This window comes from Azolla caroliniana, unplaced genomic scaffold, assembly GCF_043228905.1.
Source record: "Azolla caroliniana isolate FFs.n. ecotype wild unplaced genomic scaffold, voAzoCaro1.0.p SCAF_1, whole genome shotgun sequence".
Lineage (NCBI taxonomy): Eukaryota > Viridiplantae > Streptophyta > Polypodiopsida > Salviniales > Salviniaceae > Azolla > Azolla caroliniana.
Window position 1 is genome coordinate 8,247,239 of NW_028230436.1, and position 25,857 is coordinate 8,273,095.

General features: G+C 37.6%; 4 protein-coding genes across 6 annotated transcripts; 2 read left to right on the top strand and 2 right to left on the bottom strand.

The window, feature by feature from the left end:
• The first annotated feature begins 2,460 nt into the window (after window positions 1-2,460).
• On the top strand, window positions 2,461-4,119 carry LOC147868803 (small ribosomal subunit protein eS30z/eS30y/eS30x). The gene is made up of 4 exons (XM_087323526.1): window positions 2,461-2,590; window positions 3,476-3,613; window positions 3,772-3,836; window positions 3,927-4,119. The coding sequence occupies exons 1-3, from the start codon at window positions 2,587-2,589 to the stop codon at window positions 3,816-3,818; spliced, it is 189 nt and encodes a 62-aa protein (XP_087179652.1). The 5' UTR covers window positions 2,461-2,586; the 3' UTR covers window positions 3,819-3,836; window positions 3,927-4,119.
• Window positions 4,120-5,947: 1,828 nt separating this feature from the next.
• LOC147868804 (importin subunit alpha-1-like) lies at window positions 5,948-9,825 on the bottom strand. Its single transcript, XM_087323537.1, has 10 exons — window positions 9,534-9,825; window positions 8,679-8,775; window positions 8,502-8,593; window positions 8,216-8,347; window positions 7,948-8,133; window positions 7,574-7,737; window positions 7,412-7,490; window positions 7,116-7,244; window positions 6,896-7,023; window positions 5,948-6,809 (listed from the first exon to the last, which is right to left on the bottom strand). The coding sequence occupies exons 1-10, from the start codon at window positions 9,735-9,737 to the stop codon at window positions 6,446-6,448; spliced, it is 1,575 nt and encodes a 524-aa protein (XP_087179663.1). The 5' UTR covers window positions 9,738-9,825; the 3' UTR covers window positions 5,948-6,445.
• A 4,354-nt stretch (window positions 9,826-14,179) lies between these two features.
• On the top strand, window positions 14,180-16,483 carry LOC147868805 (pentatricopeptide repeat-containing protein At1g08070, chloroplastic-like). Its single transcript, XM_087323550.1, has one exon. The coding sequence runs from the start codon at window positions 14,189-14,191 to the stop codon at window positions 15,992-15,994; it is 1,806 nt and encodes a 601-aa protein (XP_087179676.1). The 5' UTR covers window positions 14,180-14,188; the 3' UTR covers window positions 15,995-16,483.
• Window positions 16,484-17,176: 693 nt separating this feature from the next.
• LOC147868806 (phosphatidylinositol/phosphatidylcholine transfer protein SFH1-like) lies at window positions 17,177-20,637 on the bottom strand. Of its 3 annotated transcripts, XM_087323561.1 has the most exons (12): window positions 20,562-20,637; window positions 20,295-20,422; window positions 20,110-20,153; window positions 19,602-19,685; window positions 19,443-19,496; window positions 19,274-19,351; window positions 19,103-19,156; window positions 18,768-18,827; window positions 18,460-18,555; window positions 18,250-18,351; window positions 18,050-18,130; window positions 17,177-17,845 (listed from the first exon to the last, which is right to left on the bottom strand). In XM_087323561.1, the coding sequence occupies exons 2-12, from the start codon at window positions 20,362-20,364 to the stop codon at window positions 17,468-17,470; spliced, it is 1,101 nt and encodes a 366-aa protein (XP_087179687.1). In that variant the 5' UTR covers window positions 20,365-20,422; window positions 20,562-20,637; the 3' UTR covers window positions 17,177-17,467. The 3 variants fall into 3 exon arrangements, with proteins under 3 accessions (XP_087179687.1, XP_087179696.1, XP_087179703.1); XM_087323570.1 differs by lacking the exon at window positions 18,460-18,555; XM_087323577.1 differs by lacking the exons at window positions 20,110-20,153; window positions 20,562-20,637 and having other exon boundaries at window positions 20,295-20,428.
• Window positions 20,638-25,857: the final 5,220 nt, after the last annotated feature.

Below are 25,857 nucleotides of genomic sequence, written 5' to 3' on the forward strand. Positions count from 1 at the left end.
TACTTCCTAATCGACAGAGTATTTTATTTATATTTTGAGTTTGCATGTGCCATTATTGCCTTGTTTGGGGCTAATCACAAAATCAACCAAATTAGAAGTTGGTTCATAAAAAGAAAAAGGGACAAAATCCCTTTATGTTCAACAACACATACTATATCCATTCTCTAATTGAGTAGGTTTTTCATGATATATACTTCTTATGGGAGATCCATGTCACCACTTTCATCATGCCATTAACCTTATTTAAGTGATTTCTTTTTAGAAGTAATTGGCATAATGGTGCGTCATGTACTCGCGATAACCGTACTGGATCACCAGCTTCTTGTGGCGTGTCGATCGGCGGACCTTCTCATTCGCTGCATAAAATTACTCAATGCACTTTCCAAGTCTTCATGAGGATTCGCATGTAGCACCCCCCGAGACACTTTTATGAAGATCTTTTCCATTGGGTAGATGAGCAAACCAACGTAAAGAAACAAATTGCAATTGAAGGGAAAATAATCTAGATTTATATCATCTTTGCAAATAATATTTCTTAGGACCCTCCAATCAATCTTAAAGCACCTTGTGTGAAACCATGAGGATTAGTACCTAATACCTCACTTTGCTTATTAAGTCCTTTCCTATCATTCTTCCTCAACAAAGCTATTGTCCTTTGACATGAAAGTTACTTGTTTAACCTTATTATTACTTTCCTAACTTTGAGGTTGATTATCCTTGCAATACATTCAATTTGATTATCTTTCATCCATAGCCATATCAACATTTCTCTTATTTCCTTCCTACCCTCTCTGATTGGAATCTCCATTGTTGGTAATACATAATGTTGTCATTTAGCCATAAAGTGGCCCCATTGACCAGTAAACGTCTCTCACTTCAATTTAAATCAATCACTTCATTATGAATGTATTCATATTGTGGTGTGCATGTGTTCCTTTGTGCCACCCTTTTAGCTCACCCTTTTTAGGATGCACGTACCCAAGTTGACCCACCCTTTTTAGGATGCGTGTGCCCAAAATGACCCACCCTTTTAGCACACCCTTTTTAGCCAAGCCAACCCAAATGGGTTCCGTTGTATCAACTATAAATTGATTAAGAAGTAAGAAGCTAAGGAGACTGGTTTTGATCTCTTATGTGCATTTCACAATATGCAACCATCTTAGTCTTTTACGAATTAAGTCCCATAACATGCAAAATTACATTAATTTGAGGAATAAGCATGAGGCAAATCCAAAATTTTGCACATTTGAACCATAAGATCTAGTAAAAGAGGCCACAAAATTAGGGTTTGCAATATGTTGTACCCGATTTGGGAATTTTTGTCTTAATAAAGATTGATACTCAACCATAAATGACCATTGCAACACACGTGTCAATCCTTTCTTACAATCCTTTACAATAAGAAATAGGAACCTTTATTTATAACACATTTCAATGTTATGAAGAACAAAATACAATAACCTAAAAGGCTCATTGGCCCACATATACTTGCTCGACCAAATTAGGTAAACCACTCTCCTATTCAATTATAACCGTGAAGTTGAACATGAATTTGGAAATGGAGGGGTGGAGACTAGAGACTAGAGAATAGAGTGGAGCATGGAAAAATCTCATTAGATCAGACCACATTTAGCTCTGTCTCATCACAACTTTGCATCATTATTAACAAGGGTGGAGTTTACAAGTAGAAAAATGGAAAATAACTAGGAGGAAGGTTCTCAAGATTCGGTTGCCAAAGTTGTCACTTGAGTACTCAAACCAATGTCTGAGATGTACAAACATTGTTGAATACATGAACAAACCATGGTTTCCTCTATGATAGTTCATTGGTTGTTTGTCCCCTAGTGCTCACCATTCTTCTCTCTTTCCTTAAAGTTTGGTTTTTGTGAATGTGTAGGAGGATCGTCTCCTTGATCATGAGAATCATCCACAATCGATGTCACTGAATCTAACATCAAAAGGTTCATATGCATAATCAAGATGGACTGTCGGTCTATATTTTGTTTCTTCGAAGAGCCCTAGATCAGGATGGCGTGATGGTTTACGTGTGACGGAGCTAAGGGTGTTGTAGCAAACGCTGCAAAAAAGATCAGAAAGCCTATCATGAAGCAAGTCAATGCACGAGACACTTCGATTCTACAAAATGACGAAAGCTTGTACGTGCATAGATTGAGGGGTTGCTCGCGCACATGATGAGCTTCGTGTGAGCCCGGGCCCCCGTCTGTTTTGTTTTGTTATTAAGTGAGGAATCGGATACAGTGAGTGTGGGTGACAAGTTATCGAAATACTCGGGCATGAAATGGAATAGAACGAGGAGGCGAGACAGAGGAAAATCCACATGCGATCCTGATCCCGACCCGACCCAATTGGCTTTCAAGTTCCAGTTCCAAGATGAAGGGGTATGAAGTGAAGGTATGAAAGGGCCCAATAACACCCCCAAATGAACCACCCGCCCATTCAAACCCTAATCCTCTGTTTCTCCTTCCACTTCTACTGCAGTCTGCTACTGCTACTACCTCTATTCCTTCCTCTCAAGCTTCTCCTCCCCTGTTCGGCAGGCAGCACAAGTCACTCTCGGTCTACGCCATGGGTAAGCCTCCTGTCGTTTTCTCTCTGAGCTTCCTCTGCTCACCGCTTCCCTTCGTTTCTCTGTTTTAAAGAGCCCTCTCGCCGCCCTCTTCTCCTCTGATGCAGACGGAAATTTTCTATACTTATTACCAGAAGGTAGGATTTTGACCGTGTTTCCGATGTCTTTGAGACTCTCTCTGTCTCGGATTTTTGACCAAGGTTGTTCTCTAGTCCTAATGAATGGAATGTCCGAATGGAAAAGAAAAGTGTTCTGTCGATCTTCTCGATGCATCATATCTGAAGTACAATTCATGTTGTATAGAAGAAAAAACTGTCTTTGTTACTTGTTCCTTTTAATATTAAAGGAGAGGTTGGCAGAAGAGAGGTTGTCTGCCAGATCCATACCTCTTCTTGGTCGCATCATTGAAGAGAAAGTCTATCTTTTAGAGTTTCTTCCTCATTCTCATATCGAGGGGAATCGCTATATTTTTGTTTTGTCTGCCAGATAAGTTACCGATTCAGGAGCTCTTCTGTTTCTGGTCGAACTCGCTGTTTGATCAATGCTCAGTTGTGATTAAATTGGAAGTTGAAAATTCTCAGCTAAGTTTGTGCCATTTTTAAATTGAAGTAAGATACCCGCATGTTAGCTCCCAAATCGTGTTTCTTAAGAGAGCCGATTTTCTATCTTTTCCAGGATTAAGCTCCAATTGTGGTTTTCTAATGGTTTGATATGAAAGGAGATAACATTTCTCGCTTCTGTAACTCGTATCTGTTTCTAATTGATTATTATTGATGTGTGAAGAACGAGAATGAGATTATATCTGGAATAACACAAAGAGATAGCGAATATATATACACATGAGAAAGAGTGTGATTAATCTGCTCTTTTCTTTGTGATTTTTTTCAGGTAAGGTTCACGGCTCATTGGCACGTGCAGGCAAAGTGAGGGGACAGACCCCTAAAGTGGCAAAGCAGGAGAAGAAGAAGAGGCCAAAGGGCCGTGCATACAAGAGAATTCAATATAACCGTCGATTTGTAACAGCAGGTAAGACATCATAAGTGGAGTTATTTTTACTATCATCGTGTTTATGTCATGCACTCAGCACACAGATCATGTATCTTTCACTTTGAAGTCAGATTTTGTTTGTTGTTTTGCTTTTATTAACTTCTTAATCATCTTAACCCAATTTTTTCTTGTGGTAGTGGTTGGTTTTGGGAAGAAAAGAGGTCCAAATTCATCTGAAAAGTAGATCTTAATCGAACCTTACGTAAGCTTACAATATTTCAGTCTGTTTTTGTCATTGTAAGATGGTTATTGTTGTGCTTACTTTGTCTTCTTCTGACTTTCTCTTTAGCAGATGAATCAGCACCAGGGCATTGCATTGCAACATGCTATTCTCTGAAGGATTCTGGTGTTGTTTTTTAGGAGTCTTATTTGTGTTTCTTGTTTTGATGAGATGATTAATAGCCATAGATTCAAGCAATTGCTCTTATTTTTACATTGAGCAAACATGTACGAGATATTAATGTGAAAGGAAAGTTTTTATCTTCTTTAATGTTTTTTTGACTCGTGCATATTTTTTGTTCTATGAGTTAAGTCATTTAGCTGGTCTATAATGTAGGTTCATATCCCCACTTGAATGACTAAGCTTTTATTGATGCCCAAACTTGCTATTAACTGTAATGTGGTCTTAGATTGTGCTTGAATTAAGTTAACTTCCATTGGGATATCGTTTGCTTTTGTGATTATATAGATAACAATCTATAGCTAAGGTTGATAAGAAAAAGTCTGTCTGTAAGACAGTATCTAATCAAACTTCTGCTGTCTAAAGGCATTCGGTTGCTTACTCAGTGTTTATGGAACAAAGTGCAGGCATATAGTATATTAGACGTCTACATATCAAATACAATTGTTATAGACTTTATTTGTCTTGCTGCTCACAAATATAAAGTGATTCATGCATATTCCAATTCAACATTACAGACCCACCATGGTTCTGTGCACATTCAGTGTAGGCAATACTCTTTTGCGTGCTCTCAAATCTGTTCAACTGAAATTGTGAAGCAATTTCAAAGACACGTCTATAGGTGCTGAAGCTCAGCTTGCAAGCACAAAGTTACTAGCCATCCAGCAAAATCAACCCTGCTATGTAAACTAAACCTAATGTAATTCCTCCAGCTGCACATACCTGCAAAAATCCTAATGATCAACTAGATCTAGGAAATTGGCATTGCGTCTACCTTATAATCCACTTGAGCTATTCACTCCTCTACTTTGGCTTATGAGTGAGTATGAGGTGAGACATCAGATGAAGGTACATATGTTACATACAGTGCAGGTAGTGAGAAATTATTCTAGTGATGTAGGCACTGAGGAGTATCAACCACAATGCCTACAAGGGTGAGCTTCTTGAACAACGTTTCTAAGTAATCAGAATCAGTAATCAGAAGCAACAATAAGGCCAATAAGGGCGACCTGTTGAACAATATTTCAAAGTAATTGGAATAAGGTATGATAAGCATAAAATAAAACCTGGCATCCGCTTAAGAGGCTGGCTCACTCTTCTTTATCTTTAGAGAAGGTGACAGCATAGGATGGGTCATGACTAAATTCTCGCAGTGTATATGCACTTGAAAGTAGGTAGCTATATCAACTACTAGAAGCTCACCACATTGTTACATGTAAGGCTACCGCTATGACTAAGAAATAGATAGATCACATGCACCATTTGAATGGAGCAAACATGACAATAATATATAACTAACAAATGGCAAACAAAAAACACACATGACGAAACATAATTAACATATATAACTAGACATAAAACTTTCACGCACAAGTTTTTACAGAGAGAATGACATACTAACTTTCCATCTGATGAAATGAACCATACGAACATATACCCAGATACAGAACATTTACACAGTGCCAAAGCACAATGACAAATAACGATCCCATTGGATAAAATTAGGCTGATGGTAGATTCAATTTCCTAAACAAACAGAACTAAATGTTTAAAACTTTGTAGCAATAACCACGATAACTAGTCGCGGAATAGCTATAGTTAAAATCGTGGTGCAAAATTTTATCCAACAGAACACGAAAGTCTAATGCTTTGAGGGCCATAAGCTTATACATGGTTCTATACTATATATAGTTACACCAACCACAGCTTATAACATGTTTTGCCACATCTAGAGATAAGTTGCTAATGAAATAAAACTGGCCTATACTACAAAAGCAAACAAGGAGAAAAGCAAAATATTGAACTGTAAATTGCATCCGAGCAGTAAAATACAATTGTTTGATATGAACAATAAAATAGAAACTTTGAACGCTTTCTCACTAATCGCATGACTATATTAAAGTAAAGAGTGCTAAATGTTAAAATCCAGGTTATAAATTTTTACGCAACAGAACAAAATAAGGCCCTCTGATGCTTTCAAGGCCACAACTTATGCAGCATTACATACTACATAGCTATACAAACTCGTGATATTTTGCCACATCCAGGCATCAGAAACTGCTAAATGTTAAAAACCTAACTAAACCTGAAAAGAAAACAGGAAGAAAAGGAAAAAGGAAGATGCAACTCTTCAATGCCCTTTATCACAGCTATAACTCTTGGATGCATTACAAAATGCATTACAAAATCACAACTAGTCACCATATGCTGGTATAAGTAGTGTAGAAAATTGCTACGAACCGTGAAGAAAAAAGAATCAGTTATAAGAGAATTCCCTTTCTGTCACGATTAACACCCATCTCAACAAGATGCTTAAGGACTACTCTTTAGGCCAATAAGCAAAATATCTGAGATGCTCTCAAATAGGAAAACAAAGGTGAGATATATACCTCTAACACAATGCTAATAATTTAGGCGAAGCTAAAACCTCCAGTTGGGACATTCTGATTACCAAAGTTAAATGTGGGTTGGCTAGATTCAATTGTTGGAGTTTGGTCTTCTTCTTCAGCCCAATATGTCTCCAAGAGTTTAACCGCCTTTTCATAAACATCATTATTATCATGCATTTGCAAACTCTCAATCTTTTCAAGGCCTTCTGCCTCATCAATGTATTGGGCATATAGATTAACACCACCTGTATTTCCAAGATCCTTCTCTGCTTCACCAACCTTCAGTATATTCTCCAGGCCCTCCAGGCAAACTGTGATGATGCGTGCATCCGAGGAAGTTAGAAGATCACAAAGTGGTTTGATACAACCTTGGTTTACAAGGTACCTATAAACAGTAAGGTTTGATTTGTCAGAAGTACTGTTGACAAACACCATTAAAACACATACAAATCATGAGAAGAGCATTTTTACTTTATCTGATCATGCGTTCCACCAGAAGTAGTGTTTGAGATTGCCCAAGCAGCCTCCTTCTTGATTTCAAATTCTGCATTTGTTAACAATGCTACCAGAGGCGGGATAATATTTGCATCTATCACAGCCTACATCATCCACAGTATGCTATTTTTACATTATCGACATAATGTATTAATCACAAGAATCAGACACTAGGCCAGAACTAAGTAGAGATTACCTGGATTTGCTCCTTGTTTCCGGCTGTTATATTAGATATAGTCCAACAAGCTTCCTTTTTTATACTCTTCTTATGAGTTTGAGAGAGCAAGTTCAGTAGGCAAGGCAGAACTTGATTATTGATCATATACTGTAGACAAACAAGGGGGTATCGTGTCAGTGATCAACAATTTCTATGAGAGTTTCAGAAAAAGAGAACACAAAAGAAATAAACATGACTCACAACATTATGCCAATTGAGTACACAAACCTCATAACAGCACAGACAAAAAGAAAAAATGTTCAAGAACAAATTACCTGTGTTTGTGCATCATCTCCTGTAACAATATTACCAACCGTCCTTAATGCAGGTACAAGAACAGATGGTGAACTGTGTCTGAAACAACCCACGTTGGTGGAGGTATTGGAAATGCAACTGAGCTCTAAACAAAAAAAAATTGTACAAGGTCAAGAGCTTACAGAAGCAATTCCACAAGTCTGCGACAAACACCCGCATCTATAACTGCCTGGATCTTCTCATTCGGTCCATCAGAGAGGTATGAGAGTGCCCAGCAAGCATCTATGAGCACATCCTCATCGGAAGAATGAATGAGTTGTGCCAAAGCAGGAAGCGCAACTTTAGTCTGTTGAAAAAAAACACGATAATGCCACTTAATGCCTGATTCATAAGAAAGAAGTAACGTTTACTTCAAATTAAAACTATACAAAAAACGGTAAGATGTTTACATAGTACATCTAAAACGACATCAGTAGGCAAAAAAGGAAGATACTAACATCTAAAGCAAAATATTATTGCTTCAAGTTAGACATCACTAACGTCTATACGACAATACCTGCTCGAAATTGGGTGGAGGCTTTCCACGGCAAAAGTTAGAAAGTGTCCAAGTTGCATTCCTTAACATAGATAGTTTCGCATTCTCATTAAGTTGAGCAAGTAAGGGAATCATTGCATTGTGACTCAGAACCAAATCTCTGCATTTTGGGGAATCACCAGCAATATTACCCAAGGCCCACACAGCCTGCATTACATGTTATCATTTATATATTGTCACTTGTATAATAAACTAGATGGCATAGACTAAACATAATTAGACAGCCAACCTGTTCTCTAACATCATCTCCAGGAGAATTAAGTAGTTGAACGAAGATGGGAACTGCTTCATGGTCTATAACAACCTTAGTATGCTCAGAAGTTCCTGATGCTATATTAGTTAATGCCCACGCAGCCTCAAACTGTCACCAAGACATGAAGATACACAATATTATTCACTAGTAATCAAACTAATTGCTAGTATTCACCCATATTTATTTATTCACAATATGACTTCATGTTGACATTCATCGAATCATTTATTTATACTGCCAAAGTTCATATAAATAATAGCACCTGCAACTGTGGGAAATCATTACGAAGAAGAAACTGAACAAATCGGGGAACAACCCCTGCATCAATAACTTCTTGTATTGGAGGATTTCGTTCTGCATCACAAAAAAGACACAGAAAAACCTTGAAAAACATTGACAGTGTAAGAATCCAAGAGAGCAAACGTGTAAAATTGCTTGCCTATAGACAATAGTTTACGGAATTGATGTGTCGCTTCGACCTGTATATTCAAATCATCTGACCAAATACCAGATACCATGGCCGGCAAACTTTCGAGCTGCACGATCAGTTCAAAGGAGAGAATCAGTCAAACAGATATGGAATTAAAAATCCACCGTTGTGCCTCACAAACTTTCGTCATTGAACCACGTCGATGAAGTAAAGAAAATCATTAATCTTCCAACCAAGCATTCTCCAAAGGTGTCAACTTCATAAAATGAGAAGAGAAGGGTTGCACAGAAAGATTTGTCCAAGTTTGAATCAAAATGCATTGAAAGACAAGGAAGACAAACAGATCATTTTAGGCCAAAAGCGTCATTCTACAATTCACTTTGGTTTAAACTGCAATCAAGGACAAGGTATCCGTGACGTCTGACACGTTAGCAAAGCTAATATCAAAAACATCATATAGATTCGATTCGGAACCAACGGAAACAGACTGGAGTTTATGAACACAAACAATGCTACTTCACAAAAGAGAAACCAACTGAATACTGAGTAAAAGAGGTCAAAATACACAAGATGTGACAAAAAAAAATAGTTTAATCTTTACAAGCGCAAATGCACTCGGTGAATTAGCAGACACAAACACTGAGACATTAAATGGAAACGCCGCAATTATCCACGGCCGTTTCTATACACAGACAATATCAATAAACCAGCAACCTCTTAAGATCAAATGATCCGAGTAAAATTACTAATCGGGATCGCGAAGGAAAAACTTAAAAGGGAAAATATCGATCTTGAACTAAAAGAAATAGGACACTGCATCATTATCTAAGCTCAGGTGAGAAGAGAGACATCTTCTACACGCACCTTCTTCTCCGTGGGAACGACGCCAGCGATAGGTTGCTGACCAGGAGCCCCTTCTTTGCGCTTCTTCAGCAAGCTTTCCTCGCGCTTGCTCTTCCTTATCTCCACGAGGTTGTCCTCCCTCTTGCGCCGCGCCTCATCTGCGTCTACGGATGCCTTGTACGACTTCTTGCGGACCTCAGCGCGAGCGGTAGGTCGGAGAGACATGATGATGATGACGAAGAAGCAGAAGAAGCAGAAGAAAGTGCAGAGAAGCAGAAGAAGGAGCAGAAGAAAGTGCAGAGAAGCAGAAGAAGGTGCAGAGAAGAAGAAGAAGAAGCAGAAGAACGGGGAAGCGGAAGGAGAAGAGGGGGAAGGAGAAGAAGAAAAGAGACTTTTTGAAACCCTAAAACACAGACGGCGGTGCCGCGCAAACTGCACAGAGAGAGAGAGAGAGAGTGTGTGTGTGTGTGTGTGTGTGTGTGGGTGTGGGTGTGGGTGTGGGTGTCCATATGTGGGTTTGTGGGTGTCCATATGTGTGGATGTGTGAGTGTCCATGGTGCACCCACCATATGTTTGGGTGTGTGGGTGTCCATATGTGTGGATGTGCGAGTGTCCATGGTGCACCCACCATATGTTTGGGTGTGTGTGGGTGTCCATATGTGTGGATGTGTGATTGTTCATGGTGCACCCACCATATGTGTGGGTGTGTGTGGGTGTCCATGTGGATCCAAGGCCACCGGCCACCATGTCTCGTCAATTAGCATGTGTTTATATCTGTGGGCGTGCGTGTGTCATCGGACAATGAAAACCTTTGCATCCTCTCCATCCATTAGCATGTATGTGTGGGTGTGGGTGTCATCCTAATTTCTCTCCATATGTACCTAAGGTTAGTGGGCTCAAAGTAGTCCACCCGGCCAACCTTTTCTTAGCATTTCGTGTTTTTAGTAATATCTCATCAACTAACCATTCAAAATCAAAATGGGTCGCAACGTCCACATAAACACACGTGCTCAAAACTTGTAAATGTATGAGCATATAGACCCACGTTATAAGCGTGTCCTATTCTTGAGTTCCTATGACTTATGGGTTAGTAACTTGGCATATGTAACTAGTTTGCAACCCACATTGATGAATACCGATTGGCGAGTAAGTAGATCTATGATGGACATCAACTCATAAGAAGGATGGAAGTTAATAGCATGTAGGGCCTTCATAAGTGTATGTGTTATGTGCACTTTCACGAGAGTGATCCAAATTTTCGCAATGTGATGTGACGTAAAGTAGTATCACATTTTTATGTTTCGTCTTGTGTAAAATGCCAAGTTATTTCTCGATACAATGGTGTTCTAACTATGATCGTGAAGACTTGGAGTTCAAAGCCATTGTGCTTCATTGCCAGTGACAAATGGGAGTTGAACATCCTTTTCCCATACACATCATGGTTCTTCCTTGCACACTTCATTTCTTGCAAGGTGCTCTAATTCCATTGCAAACACAGTCGTTGTTATGAGCATAGCCTACAAGACCAATCATAAGGCAATTATAATGAGATAACGCAAGATATATGGGAAACTAGTTATCCTTAACTCACTACAAACCCTCAAGTATACGTGACACATGGAACATGTGTCAATATGAGATCCTAATGAGCTTAGATATACAAAGTTAACTTGCTATCCCTATCATCGGGACATTCATTTTGACTCCAGGGTATAATATGATGACCATATTTTGTGGCATGGGATGTTTCTTGGGGTGTTATATTTGTCTCTCGTCTTTTGCCAATGGATGGTTGATGTAGTTAAACACCTCGAACTAATATTTTCACTATTTGCTCATCAGTAGCATTTTTGGTAACATTTAGTACCAGAGTTCCGGGATCAAACTTCTCTCGCTCTCTCTCTCTCTTTTCTCTTTCTTTTTTTCATAAATCAATGTTTTGTTATTAAAACAAGATGATAATACAACCCTCGCTATCTTCACTACATCATGAGTAGTGATGATGCATGGGAAACCCTCTCAAGTGTTGCAAAACTAGATGGCATACCTCTATCTCCTCTCGGGACAATGTCCCCAAAGAACATAATTGCGAAAATTGCCACATCAATTTCCCTTTCATCCTACGAAGTTGTTGTGTTACCCCATGAAGTCCATCAAACAAGAACCCATTTCTCATGGTCCAATTAAACCACATCCCCCAATACCTAAGGTAGTCAAACACGATCTTATATGATGGTGCAGGCATGCCTTTATCGTCATCAATAAAAAGCCAGTTAAAAGGTAACAAAATATTGCCTGTTATCGATGCCCAAATTTGTGATATAACCACCCAAATGGGTTTAGCAACCGGACATGTAATAAACCTATGTCTGGCATCTTCCTCAACCACCGCGCAAAAAAAAACATGTCCCATTTGAAATGTTTCGCCGTTTTAAAGCCATCGCCAATGGCAACCCACCAACAATCACACGCCAAAGAAACACCTTAGCACGAAACGGAATATGAGACTGCCATCATGCATCCAGAACCCTAGTCCACCACTCTCTCTCTCTCTCTATGGTTGTTTCAAGTTCCTTAAAAGATTAACAAACATTTCCATTACCAATCCAAGAAAGCAAAAAGTATGAAAAAGTTAGTATTCTAATTTCCATTATTTTTTTGTTTTCAATGTTAGGATGTTTTTAATGTTTTGACAATATTGATTACTTATTTCTCGAAACATGAAAATATCTCGAAATGTTCAATATATTCAAGATTAACAAATAGTACCTCACAATTAATCCCTATCTTTCATTCTTGAAAGAAATAGTAGTAACCTCTACATCAACGTTGAACATCTCACGATTAACATTTTGTAGCTTTAGATTGCATTTGACATATTGGGATCAATGCTAGTGTCTTTTATCGAACATTAGTTGTCAATGTATCTTTAAATGACCATGAGTTTTTTTTATCAATATTTAATCTATCTATCTATCTTTAATCTCTATTTTCATGTATCACACTTTACCTCACACGTTGTGTTTGCACACATTACACACATATTGCACATGTCGTATACATGGTGAACATTGAGGTTGCACAAGTTACAAACTATAGGAACTCGAGCGATCACGTGCACGTGCATTGCCAAAAATTTGTTGCATTGATCAAGTTGTCGGCCACATGTGCTTTCAAAAATTGGAATGCAAAGTAGTGCCTAAATTTAGGAACTAATCAAGTAGTCGAACACCTCTCGTGAGTCATGTTTGCTAAATCTATGGCATAATCCATGGTGTTGAGCATGTAAGGTATTGTGCTTGGACCCAAAACATATCATGTGAAGGCCGGCCAAAATGCTACCAAATCATTTTGTTTTTCTACGATATACTGATTTGCACAACTTGGGACCAATAACATTAACATTTACAAAGTTGGGTCTATTCACTTGGGCATGACATAGGCAATTTATATTTCATTTTTTGCTAAATGATTGTTAAGAACTAGCAAGTAGAGTTGTTTGCAAAAGAAGTTATTAATATATATATATATATATATATAAAATTTATGGTGTGTGTGTGAGAGAGGGAGAGACAATAGGAGAGTGAGTGGGACGTCTAAAGGGCAAACACTTCATTCAATGTACAGGCATCTCTAATCCTCTTTATCTTCTCAATTATGTGGATCCTTGTCGTTCTTTAAAATAACTTTTTGTGTTATGACAATATTTACAACCAGAAAGACAATGCCATGCTTATTGCTCATGATGGCATATATAATGTTTGCTAACCATGAATGAGTACATAAATTTCCACCTTTGTTTTCATTTACATTCTAGTGTCTTTCAACAATCTTCCTTGATTATTCTAGTGCAAAATGACATTGGCGTACTAAAAGGCGAGCCTCCATCCACATGGGACCACTCGATCACTTTCGTAAGATGCTCACCAAGAGATACATGAATCTATTGGTTTATCCTACTTTAAGCCATCCACATTCTTGAGATTTGCTTCACCCCTTCCAAGTCATCCATTCTAAACTTCTTGCTCAATTTTTCTTTAATGGTCAAATCCACTTCAAGTGCTTCCTCGTGATAACTAGTATATCATCCACATACTAGACAAGTTGGATTAAACTCCTATTTACACAACACTTGGTGCATACATAAATATCCTCGTCACCATGACAAAATCATTGGTGTGAAACGTTTGTTAGCATTGTTGAAGTATTTACTTCAACATTCATAGGCTCTTATGTAATAAATGCACAATTCCCTCCTTACATGGTTCTATGAATACAATGATTTGCTCCAAATACACCTCCTCTGCTTTATCCTCGTAGAGGAAAGAGGTTTTCACATCATTCTCTTTGGGTCGGGGAACCAACCTCCACATCTAATTCTTGCAGTGACTTTATTTCCATTACCAATCCAAGAAAGCAAAAAGTATGAAAAAGTTATATCCATCAATGTTTTGCTTTACCAATCGCCCTTCTATCGATCGAGTTGCCTCTTGGGCATTAAGCCTCGCCGCCTCGGCAACCTTTATATACATACATACATATTTTGATTGATTCTATCTCTTCATGCATTTTTTGTCACACTAACCCAACCCACACAACCTGCAATCTCTAAACTAGTTTAAAAAAAACTAGAGATTAAAATTGATGGGCACTACTTATCTCTAGCATCCAGATAGATGCCCGTCGACATAACAACCTGCAGAAACGCCCTAGATCTCCTTCTCAAGCGAGGCTTGGAGCAGGATTCCTACTCAGCGAGTCATCTCATCCGTGGATTCGCTGCCTCTTCTTCTCTCGACGACGCTTACCATCTCTTCTCGATCCTGCCCATCCCAAATGTATTCGCTTGGAGTGCCATTATCGATGCCCATACAAAACTAGGCCGTCCTCACAAAGCTCTCTCACTTTTCTCCCATCTCCATGCATATACTGACATAAGACCAGATGCACATCTCTTCGTGGTTGCCATTAAAGCTTGCTCTGCACTTCTTGCAAAAGGCCTTCACAAGGCTAGATCTATCCATAGCCAGGTTGTTGAGTATGGATATGATGGAAATACTTATATTGGGAGTGCTCTCATTGACATGTATGTAAAATGTGGGTCTTTGAGAGATGGGTTTGTGATCTTTTGTGATTTGGAAAGACAGGATGTGGTCACCTTCACTTGCATGTTGGGTGGGTTTGTCCAGCATGGACGTTATGAACAAGCTTTCTGGATATTTGAAAAGATGCAAAAGGCAGGGATTGACCCTAACCAAGCTTCATTTGTGAATATTGCAAAGGCATGCATCGAGATAAGAGAAGTAGAACTTGGTATGTTACTTCATGCTCTTGTCGTGGAAAGAAATTACGAACTTGATAATGTGGTTTTGAATGGGATCATTGATATGTATGCAAAGTGTGGGAGAATGGATGATGCTATGAGAGTTTTCAATAGATTTCCTCTGGGTCACAGAGATTTGGTAACTTGGTGTACGATTCTCTCAGGATTAATTGACCTTGGACGATGTCGAGATGCACGCTTTCACATTTGGGAAATGCGACAACAACATGAGACCCTTGAATATGACCAAGGTTTATTCGTTTGCCTCCTCAAGGTGTGCTCATATGAGTCTGCATTATGCCAAGGGATGATCATACATACCATCATCATTATGGAAACTAAATTGGTTTCTGATGTTACCATAGGAAATGCACTCTTGAACATGTACTTGAGATGTGATAGATATGTCGAGGCTTGTAAGGTCTTTTCCTCAATGCGGAGCAAGAATGTGGTTTCGTGGAGTACGATGATGAGGCAAAGCAAGGAATGTAGCCTGACTACAGTGGAGGAGTTTTTGCAAGCCATGGATAGAGATGGATATAAACCAAATGATGTGACATATGCTTGCATTTTGTCGTTGTTCCGGGATGAGAAGTCTTTTATGCTGGAAAGCTTAGGTCCACTCATACATAGGGATAAAATTGCACATAAGGATGGGGGCTTTCTGATGATAGAAAGTTTAAGTTGCAATGAATTGTGGAATCTTACACATTACAACTGCATTGTGGACCATCTTGGCCATATTGGACAATTGACTGAAGCCATAGATATCTTAAAGACGATGCCACACAAGGAAAACAATGTGGGTTGGACCTCTTTACTATCGAGTTGCAAAATGTATAGCCACGTGGATCTTGGAAATCAGTGCTTTGAGCGAGTTAGGGAAATGGAAGGAGATGAAAAGTCATCGAGCTATTTGCTCATGGAAAGTATCTATAGTGCTCAAGACATGCCACATGAAGCTAAGAAGGTGGAGTCTTTGAGACATGGCAAGGTATGGAATATTACCGGGATAGCAACCATTGAACTACTCAACAAAATACATGAATTTAGTGTGGGTGATCGAAGTCATGAGATGAATAGAGAGATTAGTGACAAGTTGAAGTTCATGCACATTAGAATAAAAAGGGAAGGATACATACCACGATTCCAGACCTAGTTCTCTCACCATGGCCATCCATCACAAACTATTCAGTTCCTTCTTTTGAAATGGCCCTCATACAGAAATTGTAGTTATATTAATTGAAGGGTAGTGATTGTGCCATTGGTCAGATACTTCTATGTGAGGTGAAAACCCATAAAAGAGCAGCTACAAAGGAGATTGTGACATCCTTGGGCTAGAGAAAAGAGCACAGAATATGCCGCTAGTAATATTGTGCAAAACATGCATGAATGTAAAGATTGCTTCATGATTTACTGTCTTTGACGAAACATGAATGCAAATATGGAGATCTGATGTAGCTTGATAATAGCAATGATGGTTGCGAGACATCCATATGGACCATTCAAAGAACAAGGTTCAATGACACACATGTGTATCATAAACATCCCACACTCTAAGATCTCATTGTAGCTAGTTCTCATTCCACCTTACTACTTCTGATGTAACTTCAGTCAGATTTAGCTATGTTGCCTTTTTAAGACGTTATCTCGTACACAGGACATGAGACAAGCCAAACTTAAAATAGATAATTATAAAGATGGCCTAGGGCCCCACCCATATTTGATTTGAGAATTGAACCAACAACCTTAAGGAACAATTGATAATGCAAGGTCATGCCTCATGTATATATCTTGATTGATCAATAGCCTGAAATTGTTGGGATTGCTAAAAATTTTCATGTGGTTTATCAAGGTGATGCTGATGAAAGATGATTTGCATGTGTAAATAGGAAAATACAATAAGAATGAGTTACTCTACTTTATATGCCAAAACATAGTAAAATGAAAGAGTTAATTATATTTCATTTTTTGCTAGAAAAAGTCCCCACCTTCTCAATTATTATCCGAATGCCCGTGGTTGAGAACTCTTGTCTCTTTTACAATTAAATGTGCCATTATGAGCAATTTCATTATCAAGTAATTCCCTGTTTCCTCAATGACATAGCACATTAGTAGAGGCTAAAATAACTTAATTACAATGAAAAGCTTTTCTTGTAGGACATTAAAACATATATTTTTCACATGCAAACACACGATATACTTTGATGTTAATGTGGTTCTTTATTGACAAGGTCACAACTCTTTAACATATGTCATTGTTGTTTCCCACCATACATTAATTGCAACTCAGTATTATCAATATTGATACGATATGTATACATATGAAATGTTTGAGAACTTGTTGATAATATGATTGAACCAAGCTTAATATTGGGTTATTCAATATTTGCCGAAAGTTGCTCAACACATAGCTTCATGTTACTGCTCGAGGTTGTGGAAGTGAAATTCATACAATCATAGAGTTTGTCAAGCTTGTCTTAGCCTTATGTTAATGGTGGAGGTGATGTATTAATTATGGAAATTCCTTGTCTGGTTCATTTGTGTTTTCTCCTCTATTGGTTGAAGATACTTCAATGAAAATATATATTACAAAACAAATCACTATAATACTTTTAGCAGGGTTGGTGAGTCAGTCATCCATGACATATGAAGTTGTAACTGAGAGGGTTGTCACAAACTCTTCTAGCAACAAATTCGAGGCTCTAGATGAGGCATGTTCACTACATCCTTCATCGCAATGACTGAGGTCTACTACAGATGATTTCTCGATGGATGTTTGAATACTCTTGTCATGCTCCTCTGGTTGTAGAAGCTCAATGTTTAAGGATCTTTGTGGGGAAGGGCCTACACATTTGGAAGCATAACATTGTTGTTTAATGTAGTTCCAAACATCTTGGTGGAACTGATGTGAAGGAGAGAAGCAATCGACAAGGCCCATCTCTATGGGGGTCTTCCCAATTCGTGTGTCATATTTACAAAAATGAGGTATAACACTAGAGTCCATTACCTAAAAGAAAAAAGAGTAAATAGATACTCACATCATACACTGAGAGGACTTGAATAAACTCCAATGCCCACTTATGATGCGTTTCTGGCATTCTCGTAAAAATGCCAAACTTTGGAAATCTTTTTCGGAATTGTCACGAATGGAATTGGTTTACATTAGTTAATCTTTTTTTCCTTGGAATTTAACAACTCATTTTGTTTTCACCTTCAATAGCTCTTCTTTGCCGGAGCCTTGGAGTACTTGCACTTTGCGCCTCGTCCGCTCATGCAAGAGAGGCCTCACAACCTGCCATCAAAGTTTCGCTCAGAAATGACCATAATTGTTAGTCACATTCTTACAAAAGAATGACATACATACGCCACCACGGAAATGTTTGCAAAATCGAACCAAATCATGGCACACACCTTCCAACAAGCTGAGAAAATGTAGGGTGTATTAACAATATAGTAGACATCAGTCTTCTCCGGGTAATTCAAATCATCAATTGTTGATATGATTGTGAGAGCCTGAGATATAGATAAATGTTTATTAAAAAACACAGGTATAATGGACTAGCTATGACAGAATTTATGCTCAGAGGATTGGAATGTGTACTTCAATTGAAGAATTATCACCTTGATTCGAGAAAGCGTAGAGAGGTTGAGGTTCGTCATGTCAAGTATTTTGAGACATGTTCCAACGAACCTACCCATTCGCTTACTCGATGCCGGCTGGAAGTGATATTTATCTAGTTCAGTCTACTACTCTTTTAATATAGGCCTACTAATACTAATTACAAATAAAGACATCAATATGCACAAAGAAAGCACAATGTATACAGACATTGCCTCTTGTTTTGCTATTATAATGACAAAATGACCCTTAAAACCCCGAAATTAGAACCATTTCTGACATCAAAAGCCAACATTTAGTTATAACTTACAAGAAGAACTTGATCCCGATATTCGTTAATCTGAATGTGAGACTGAACATACATATCTATCTGCACTTCATTTTCAAAACATGGAGATGCTCATTATTAGTATAGGAGAGACTTAAAACAGTAGAGATTCCTCTTTTGTGGAATAAGCAACATGCATGCATATGTACATGACATGCATGTTACAGTATATGTTATGCATCTCTCTCTCTCTCTCTCTCTCTCTCTCTGTATATATATATATATGTGTGTGTGTGTGTGTGTGTATGTATGTATATATAATGCATACATATATATACATATGTAGGTGTGTGTATCTCGTAATGAACTCAGCTTACAGGAATTTTATCGAAACTGTTTTGCCCTATTCCAACAGCAAAGACTGGGCGTCCCTGAAAATGTATATGGAAGACTCAAGGAAATACATTATTGCAAAAAAACAGGAAAATTAGCAACTTGTATATTGATTCTTTCATATTCCTAGATTTCTAGAACTGTGTTATACCCACCTTTTTACAGAAGCCTGTCATTCCTAGAGGTTGCGATTCTCGGATGGCATCAAATGTCTCCTTCGGCCCAATCGGTCTCTGTTATTAGATCACATCATATATGTTAAAACAATCCATTATTAAAATTCTAATCCAAATGTGGGACTCGACAAGAAACAGCTGTTGTTACCGAAAGAATGTTGTCAATGTTGTTTTCCACTCTCCACTGCAAACTATCCATGAGCTTCAAAAGGAACAAGAAAGGATCTCATAGTGAGTTAATTAATTAATTGGATCGACACATATATTCAGCTAATCAAAAGACTGGTATGTCTTTTCAGGTTAATACCATCTTGAAAGTCTTGGGGACGTTGTTTTCCCGAGCCTTGAGAAAGCGTTCGATTGTGGCTTCAGGATATCCTTTGTGCCAAGCCTAAAGGAGAGAAAGCATACGTGAGTTGCTTATAAGTAAGAGGTTTTACTGGATTTTTGTTCCTTCCTATACCTAATTTACCACATAATTACCACATTTGTACACGGACATGAAAGAGATAACAAATAATCAGGAAAGAGAAAGAATACAAATAACTTACTTTGTATGAATATTCATACTCTTAGGGAACCACAAAAGAAGAAATCAAAGCAAGCAACTACTTGTATGCACTATGTATATATGTATGTATGTATATGTACATAAGTACACAAACATACATACTCTCCGGAAGAAGAAGATGACGAAAATACAAGCAACCATACTATAGTATATTGTTTGACACTGAAGTTTTTCTTGATGTTTCTAGTACAAATATTTTGTTTTTCTTCCACACACACACAGAGTAAATGAAGATGATGTTTACCTTATAATGGATGGATAACTGTTGTTGGCCATCCATTAGAATGGCTGCGAAATACATATATACCAAAGTATAAGCATACAGACATATATATGTAGGTATGACAAGGAGGAGGTAAAATGGTGAGAAATATGAAATACATACAAATTTATCTATGCATGATAACAAATGCATTGAGAAATAGAGACCTTGTTCTAGCAAGTCTTTGAGCTGGGAGATGGCTTCTGGTGATGGAGGAGGAGGAGGAGGAGGGGCCATTATGTTGTTTTCCCTGTTTGTTTGAACCAGCAATGTCAAGCTACACAACTAGCTGAGTCTGTATTCTATGTGTGCATGTTAATTAAGTATGTTATAAATTGTATGTACATATATGTATATGCATGTGCATGTATGTACTATATGTACTAACAAACGTATGCAGTGAATGTACAAAGAATGAAGGAGAAATGAATAACCTTCTTCAAGTAATGGGAAACACCAAATCACAATCTGTTAAAGAAATTAAATGAGCAGAACAGAGCAGGGGAAGGGGCAGGGGCAGGAACAGGGTCCTTTTTTTATGACATTTATACATACATATCTATGTATGCATGTATGTATATACATACACACATATATGTATAAATTATAATGTATATGATATGCATGAGGACTTCTGTGTATGTATTCGGCTAGAATAAAGCCTCAAGGACACTTTTCTTCTGAAATGATGTAGACCTTAATCAAAAGGAGGAAGCAGGGCTAATTAATTGTGGAGCATCTTGCAAAGCTATTACACTCTCTCAAGGTCTCCTACCTTTAGCCATTCCGCCAACTATATATATATAGGTCATGATGGCATGCCATTTAGACCCAACTAGGCTCATTCTAATCGCCACACACCTTCTTCAATTGAATAGCTCAAGCTAATTAGTCGTGATGCCACATTATCGTTCTTCGACCTGATAACTAGATACAAACTTCTTCCACTTACTTCCGTTCATTTGCACTATTTTTAGGTAACAACATTCATTGTGGCTATAGGGCGTGGTTTATAAAAATGGCCATGTTTTCTGGAGTTCATCAATAGATACAAGATCTGTTGGTCATTCCTATGATAGTGAGAATACTTTGGTTACTTATGACGTAGATACTTTCCAACTCTTTGAAATCTTCCATAGATAAGTTTAAAGCATGAACTATGTTCGTTATCTTAGAAACACAACATCCCAATATGTCGTTTTTTTTTGTTTCTGTGCAAACAAGTTTATTTTATGCACCCTGCACTCTCCTCCATGAAAAAAGTGTTTATGTTTAGGGTTTGGTCACTAGTGCTTACAAATCCTCACCATTTTTTTTTTAACTCCCAAGTCTCAAGGAGATAGCCAAGAAGCGTGCTAATTATAATTAACATTCACTCATTGTAGCAAATTCATGGGACAAACAATGTGTTGGGAATGTGAGGAAGTATGTTTCAATTAGAATTTAGAACCAATAAAATTATTCTAAATTTGGTCTATAACCCAAAATTTCATATTTGGAAAGGTTGTCGGCAATTGCCTTTGTGCTCAATTGAGTTCACGTCATAGTTTGTTCAACAAACATCGCTTAGCGAGGAGTGATTTTGAAAGCAACAAATTATTGTAAAAAGACGAAATATATCTTAGGTTCCAACTCCAAGATAGAGAATACTTGTATTTAAGCCTTTATCATAAGTATTAAAAGATATTGTATTGGGTGTCCTTTGAGGGAGCCCTATTGGAGGCGTACGGGTACACGGAACCGGAAGGAAGAGGTCGACATGAACAATTGATGTTACTCATACATCTCCTCACTATCCTCTCCATACCATGAATGCTAGCCTTCATTACCAATTCCTACATTGCTGCCTTCTTTGCTCCTCAAGGGTGCTTTGCCTCTCTCTTTCTCTCTACATTGTGACAATGCTTGGGAACTCTCTCTCCCTATAGATTTCCTAGTCATTGCAATGTAGAACAATTCTATTAGAGTGAACCAAATGAATATCTATGAAATAAAGCAAAAGATAGAAGAAGACACTTTCCTAACATTTCTAAGTTTAGTGTGTCCTTGAAGGTGCTATGGTGTACAAGTCGAGGCTATAAGGTAGGAACAATAAAGGAATCAAATTCAAGGTGCTTGCCATACATGGCAAGGAAATACGACGGTACACTTACATATATACACATGTATATGTAGAGAGGGAGAGAGTGAAAATAGCCCCATGTAAAAGAAACCAAATGATGCAATATGTGCTTTTCTTTATATAAACTATTCCCTCGTGTTATTTTGCTTCTGAGGGTGGCAAACTCCCAAAACTCTATAAAATGATTGAAATAAAGTTAATTTTGCTTCCAATTGAACTAAGAAATCGCCATGTGAATATTTTGGTACTGAAAGCATGTAAAAGCAAGAAAGTTAGGTTTGACATGGAATTCTTCACTTTGGAAGTAACTCAAAAGCTATGAAAGAAGTTTGATTCCATTAGAAAATACAAACTTTTTGTATAAGCAGAAATGGCATAAAAGTTTATATAATACAAAGCATTGCAAGTTGTTGCATGTATTAAAAACGTAAGAAAGTAAGGATTATGTTCCCAATGATACTAAAGGTAACAATATTTACAACTTTCAAGTCACGGTGACCAAATAATTAATCTCATGTAAAGATATTGTGACAAAGTGGACCACACAACACTATTGTCAAACTAGTAACATTTGCATCTTACGTTTAAAAATGTCACATTTACTAGCACACAAACATTATGAAAATGATTTAATGCTACCTTGAAATCAATAGTCTTCTCTTACACACATATATGAACACAATTTTTGGGTTCAAAATCAAAATTTATATATGCAAACAAAGAACAATGATACTAAGATATACCCTAACTAGAATCACACTTTATCATTTCCCTAAACATGGTTATGCACGTACTTGAATAAACAAATACGAATAATCACACTCCAAAATTTTCATAATGGGAGACTTCATACCATACATGAAACAATTGTATAATAAATAGATGTGTGGGTGGATTGGGTTGGATCATGATAAAGGTGAGTAATTTGGTTGATATTTCTTTTTGAAAGACTGAAAATAGAAACCTATAACTTTGATACTTGATAGATGTGTGGGTGGACCGTGGATTGGGTTGGATCATTGCAAATACTTTGATAGTTTTATACTTGATCCACAAATACTTTATTGTATACATGCAAGTACTTGTCTTGTGAAATGACTGTAAAAGCATAATTTGCAAAAGATATTCTAACTTTTAGATGCAAAACATAAAATAAGTTGTGAATATTTCAATGAATTCCGCATGAAGGGGTGTGTGCGCGTAGGCAACAAGCCTGCCCTAGCAATTCCGGCCTTCATGATGAAAAAGGGGCGGGTTTGATGAACTGGTTGGTTTTCATCCGGATGAACCAACGGGTTAGCTTGCCCGTGAGGGCAGGCAACTCTTTGTCCGCATGTATGTCGCCCGGGGAACCGGGCAGGGGATCTGCTGGATTTCTATCTAATGTGCCAATATGTATACGAATGGAGACGATCAGACTTGAACCGATAACTTCATACTTGCAAAACATGTGTTCTACAAATTGAACTACACCCCCATCCTCGTTCCAATTTTGGTATGTTTTGTTCCAATCCACTTATTAACACGGGCTAAGCGGACTGATATAGTCTATTTATTTTTAAGATGCAATACAAATAAAAACTTGTAAATTCATTTAAGAAAGGGGACAATCCATGACATGTAATTCATTACCACGGTACTAGAAAAGAACAATGTGTTTTCATGTGTTTTTTCCAAAGCACTTATTAGAACGAGCTATTTGTAATATTATTGCTATGCTGGCAAAATCTTGCAAAACCATTTAGTAAGGATAAGATTGATGGCGTGTAAGAGATGTATTTTCGTTGGCGCATCATGGAAACATGGGCATAATACAATGCCACAAAAGGAATATTAAGGGCAATAATGTCATATTCTTTAGTTTTAACAACCATATAAGGCTTAGTATTTCCAATCTAAAATGTTCGGCATAGACCAAATGTGTGTAAGAAACATGGTCATATTGTAATTAACGGGGAACTACCTTCATTAGGTAAGAATGACTAATTACTAAATTGGCTTGTAAATTGAAAGGAACCCCTTACGATTTCTAACTTATATAGAAGGGCATGAACTCTCATGTGAAAGGGGCCTTTAGATGCCCCAACTTTAGGGCTACATTTAGGTTCTCATTCTTCCCCCTTTCAATGAATAAGAGCCACTTTCCTCGATGTAGCTTTTAATCTAATATATTTCTTAATTAGTGTATGATAATTTTATATTAACTCAAGAAGCCTTTTTTCTGCATACTGTCTTGGAGCGACCCTACATCAGGGCTTTTGATACTCGACATGTTGGTTGATGTGGGTATGAGGGTTATAATCTATTGCATGAATTCATTATAGCCTTTAGACATTTTTCCATTAATACCAAGGTGAGTCTTCATTTTTTTTTAAAGGAGAAGCCTAGGGGCTTCTGCAATTGCATAGAATGGAGAGGTAAGTTTGTTTATGTGTTGAAGTATGACATTGTCTTTGCCAGTGGGGAATGATATTCCCCAATCTATCGACTAGCTAATCGTGAAGAAAGGAATCCCTCCAGACTTGGTAGTGACCCTTGGAAGAGCAACACTCCAAGGTAGGAGTTGTATTGGCCCCTTTGGGAAAACAAGCACAAAAAAACAATATTGTAAGTTCTTTTAAAGCCTTGGCAGAGACTCTAATAATGCAAATCAAAGCAACACGTGCATATTGAAGGGATGGACTCTTTCCTACACATGTTCATCTCCTCCCAAGGCTAGGTTATGAGCCATATGAGTGCCAAGTGGACCATACAACATCTTTTATTCTCATATACACACATGACTTCATAACCCTATGCTTTGGACATCCAAATGAATATAATTTGGGAGAAGTTTCATTCTCATTTTAGATTATCAATAGAACAAACAAACTTACAACTTTGAAAACTAAAATTGGAAGTATGACCATTGGTTTGGCCAAGTCTTTGTGGGGGCAATTGTGACCCTATTTCAATTTGGCACAACTTGATTACCCTATTTTCAAGGTCATTGAGATTCCCAAAATATGGATATTTTTCCCAATTTACCTGAAACAACTTTCAATGTTTACTTTTGTTTAAAGATTCAACCAAACATATTGCGCTAGACTTGTCATTGTTAAAGAATCAACGAATGTGGTCAATCATTTTACCGACATGATAAACAAGCAAGATGGGAGAGCCTGAGAGGAGACGATGAGAACGTGTAGAAGGAAAATGAAAGAAGTACTTTACCATTCGTTTTGGAAACCATAATCCATGTGGCATTCTTATCAAGCAAACCAATCATTTACGGTTGAAATGCACTCAAACTATTAATATATGAAATAGCAAAAATGTTGACAACCCCTTAGACTTTGTGTATGTATACTAGTACCCACATTGTTACCTCCTTCTTGCCTTTGTTTGAGAAATTGCTTTTTTAAATTTCCAATGGTGCTTTGTTAACATTGACATAATTGCATGGATCAAATTAAGGATAGCAAAAGGTCCCCCCCTCCTCCCCACAATGGAAAACCAAGCACATATCCCTCATTCATTTTCTTTAAAAAGACATCAAAGGAATATTTATCTTTTCTTTGGTTGAACTAAACTAAAGTAATTCAAAGCTTTTTGAATTGCTACATAAT